This window comes from Sinocyclocheilus grahami, unplaced genomic scaffold (assembly GCF_001515645.1).
Source record: "Sinocyclocheilus grahami isolate Dianchi unplaced genomic scaffold, SAMN03320097.WGS_v1.1 scaffold1064.1, whole genome shotgun sequence".
Taxonomy (NCBI): Eukaryota; Metazoa; Chordata; class Actinopteri; order Cypriniformes; family Cyprinidae; genus Sinocyclocheilus; species Sinocyclocheilus grahami.
The window spans coordinates 386374-390907 of NW_015506243.1; the positions used below are offsets into that span (position 1 = coordinate 386374).

The 4534-nt window shown below is 37.0% G+C and overlaps 1 protein-coding gene across 1 annotated transcript in view; it reads right to left on the minus strand.

The window, feature by feature from the left end:
• LOC107566254 (adhesion G protein-coupled receptor L3-like) overlaps positions 1–4534 on the minus strand; it is a 54834-nt gene that overhangs the window by 45950 nt on the left and 4350 nt on the right. The window contains exon 2 of the mRNA XM_016251645.1: positions 2713–2835. Within this exon, the coding sequence (XP_016107131.1) occupies positions 2713–2835 (123 nt within the window). The remainder of the gene's footprint in view (positions 1–2712; positions 2836–4534) is intronic.

The window sequence follows — 4534 nt, forward strand, 5'->3', positions numbered from 1 at the left end:
ACAGACACTAGTTCATATCGCGATTCGAATTACGTGGCAGACCTACTTTTGATTTATTCGTCCAAAATTGACGAATTCCGTGGCATTCTGCGCTATAGAGTAAATTACGTTTTTATAAATGGACTCCACGATCCCATCCGCGTTTTCGCAGAAGCCATATGGCCCTAGAAATGTAACCACACTTCAGAACATTTCGGCTTGCCCTGTGTGTTGTTTGAACGAGTTGCAGGGGTGACCTCACATCACAGGGTCTCTCTCTCTCTCTCTGTAGCGTATGCTCCCAGATGCGTTTTCAGGAACCGAAATTTGGCACCGATCGATTTAACGTGAATCGGTACTCTGTAGTACCGACGCAATTCGGTCGGTACCCTTAAAAGTACCGAGTTCGGTACCCAACCCTAGTAAATGCATTCATGGCATCTCTGAGCTGCATCAAACAGTTGGGAGTGTTTAGATTGTTTTAATGTTTTTTGAAAGAAGTCTTTTCTGCTCACCAAGCCAGCATTTATATGATCAAAAATGTATCAAAATTTGATGAAAACTATTACTATTTCAAATAGCAGTTTTCTATGTTAATATATTGTCAAATGTAATTTATTTCTGTGATGTGCAGCTGTATTTTCAGCATCATTACTCCAGTCTTCAGTGTCACATGATCTTCAGAAATCAGTATAATATGCTGCTCAAGAAACATTTCTGATTATTATCAATGTTGAAAACAGTTGTGCTGCCCAATATTTTTTGTGGAAACCATGATACGTTTTATTTTTCATGATCCTTTGATGAATAGAAATTTTAAAAGAACAGCATTTATTTGAAACAGAAATATTTTGTAACACTATAAATATATTTCACGTTTGAACAATTTAATGCATCCTTGCTGAATGAAAGTATTATTTAAAATAGTAATTAATAATATAAAAAATAACAGGTTTTTATTAAAAATGGGACTTCATATGCAGTTTCTGTGCCACTTCTGAAGTGCAAAGATGGATTTTATGGATTTGATTTGATTTGATTGGTAACCACCTTTAGGGTTTTATTCGTCTTATTTTATTGATGAATTTGACATTAAAGATGATACATACTGTACATACAAGGTTAGAAAAAATTTGCCCTTATAACAATCCTCCTGGGAATGACTTTAAGTGGGCTAATATTGGCCCTTAATGGAAAAGTTAATTTCGTGAGCTCATTTGGGAGATCAGCCACCTGCTTAAGCCTTTACAAAGCCAAAGCGACAGTACTACAAAGCAAAACTTGTCAAATCTGCTGTTGAACATGGCCTGATGGGGCATGCCGGGGTTCAGCCGCACGTTTCTTTAGAGTTCACTAAAACTCTTCATTACCACATCATTGAGAGCAAGCAGACACCGTCTCCAGCTGATCGAAGCCCTGTTTCAGGCATTATATTAGAGGAAAAGAGCAATGAAGTGAAATAATTTCAGCTTTGATTAGATGGGATTCGGTAGATCACGTAATGAATACATAACACCCATAATGCTTTGTTCCTCTCGGCAGCATTTACTGAGAGCCACAAAGGTTTCGAGTGAGCGAGAAAAAGGGAGGAAAAAAAATCTAACCGCAGAGTCGATTTGATTCAGCTTTATTGAAATGTCATTAGCGCTTTACTGCCTCCTTTGTGAGAGCTACAGTACTGCTCGTTATTTTCGAGTCTTACTTGCTTTTTCGTGAAAAGAAATGAAAAATCACCCCACTGCCGCCTCCTTGTCATGTCTGGATCACTGACTCACAAGAACACGAAACTATTTTTTTCCCGATTATCGGTGACGGGCTGTTTGGTAACAAGCGTTTGATCGCAGGAAGAAAAACTGGAAAACTTTCCATCTATTTTGTTTTGCCAAGTAGGATGTTGGAAATCAAGAGTTTCAGAGAATGGAAGTGGCTTTCAGCGTTATTTTAGTATCACTGATGTACTAGTATAGTTTGTATTCATATTTATTTTTTTCTTCATTTTAATTTTAGTTAACATTTTAATTTCGTTGTGCATTTTTTAAAATATAAATATCAGTATTGTTTTCATAAATTTTAGTTGTAGTTCTTTTAGTACTTCATCTTAAATGAAAGGAAAAGGAGAATAGGTTTAAATAGGTTTTTTTTCAGTTTAGTTTAGGTATATTTTTCGGTTTTAATTTGTAGTTTTACTTTATTTATTTATGCTGGTTTTTACTACTTCAACTTCAACTTAACAAAAATAAGAAATGTTGCCTTGACAAGTAGTTAAAATGAAATACTAAAATACTAATGATTATTATTATTTATGTATTTTTTATTCATTAATTTTTATTTTATTTCATTTAACGTTTAGTATTAGTTTTAGTTATTTTAGCGTTTTTTTAATCAAACTAAATGAAAAAATGAAATGTTGCCTTGGCAACTAGTTGAAATAACATGTTTTTCTTTCTCAAATAATTAATTTATTTTAATGTGCATTTCGTTTTAGTTATTGTAGTACTTCAAAATGAAAATGATAAATATTGCATTGGCCACTAGTTATATATTATTTCAGTTACTGTTAAATTATTATTATTATTTTACTTTGCTGTAGTTATTTTAGTACTTCTAAACGACTTCATTAAACGAAAATGACACTAAAAGGAAAGCTAGTTTTTATTTTATTTTCTCTTAGTTGATTTTGTTTTCAGCTAGCGTCAAGTACAGTATGACCGTCTCATGACCCCGTGTCTGTACCGTTTCTGCCGTGCTGTTTGAGGGTGTTGGCTGACAGGTGGATGGTGTTTCCCTGGCCTCCCGTCTGTGGAAACTTCAGATCGGGAAGACTTCCGTCTGTGCTCATCCTCGCCACCTCCAGCTCTAAACAAAGACAAACACACACGCACACACACACACACAGAAAAATAATCCACACAATGCATGACAAGTGAGGATTCTGACAATAACACACCACAGAATTCAACTGAGGTATTTTGAGTTTAGAAGTATAATGAAAGTGAAAACGGACTGAGACAAAAGCTGTTTTACATAATGTGCTCCATCCCACTTGTGTGCTATTCTGCAATCTTCTGATTCACACAAGCATTTTGTGAGAGCAATTCAAATTGCAATTCACTGAAAAGCTTGATCTCTATGTGGTGTTCAATACAATTGCAGCAATGTCCAATTCATAAACAAATCATTCCTTTGAACAGATTTTTTTTTCAATTAATCATTGACTCTGAATGATTGAATCACTAATCAGACTAATACAGTTCTCAAGGTCTGTTTTTGCAAATGTGGATTACAGAGCTAGCTTCATTTGATGATTTGACTCAATCTGGATTGTTTAGTTCTTCCAAACACATCTCAGTTGTTCTCATAGCAACTTGGAAACAGGTTTATGTGACGTAAATAGGATTGAACTGCAGCGATTTCAGCGAAGGTGATACTTTAAGGCTCAACATAAGTTCTGTCATACAAGAGCACCCTGTTGCTTTCCGTTCACACTGACCACTTTTATAAGTTTTCTCTTTCAGCCAATGCTCCTTCATGACAGTAGTTGAACCAAAAGAGAAACTTTGACAATGCACATTTTAAAACGCAACGATGCACGACATCGAAGCGCTTGCGTCACATACTCGCGTAGAGTCTGCAGTTCGAATGGAGAATGAAACCCCTGCTGTGCTGTTTGCACAAATCAAAGCATCTCGCACTGTCTGAGATTTCGACAGTGATTCAGCGCAGCTCTCTAATCAAAGCATGAATGCACTGACTCACTGCATCAGTGCCAGGCCTGCAGTCTGATTTTGGGCATTCATACACATGCTTTCAGAGAAGCTGAAAAGAAGTCAGCCGCAAAATCCCCCAGCATTTACACAAACACTTATCAAACCAAAATTAGCATTAAAAATCCCAAAAGAGACTCTCATACGGCGGTGGGTATTCGCCGCCGACAGGACAAAGAGCGATAAAGAGCGGTGGGCATAACCAGACGACTATAGCTTGCAGGAAATACTTTTTCCTTCTTCCAGCATCGCTGTGCAAAGCTTAAGACTGCAAACAGCAGGCAGAGACGCTGTTGTGCCTCGAGAGAAATCAAAAGCCAGTTTAAATAACACGTTAATCGCCCAAAATCTGTTCGCCAGATTATGAGTGTGAGGACAAACACGCTTTTCATCAAAAAGAGGGAAATCTAAATACAATGGCACGCCGTGTTTTTCTTTTTTAAAGCACATTATATTCAACCGAAGGAGGAGGATAACAACCACTTCAGGGTAAGTTGGCAAAAGATGAGCATCCATCCTCGCACACAAACAGGCTTTTATTTCCCCAAACGACTGTGTCATTAACACTATCATCAGATGGCAACGCCGCTAATCTTCTCTCGATTCTCCACATGGCATGCTGTTGGCACTCTGCATCGTCTTAAAGGGATAGTATGCGCAAAAATCATAATGTAAACCTGTATGACTGCCGTTCTTCTGTGAAACACAATGGGAGATCATCTGAGGAACATTCAGAGGGGTGTTGGGCTTCAAAATGAAAAAAACTGAAAAACAGAATAAAACAAGTGATG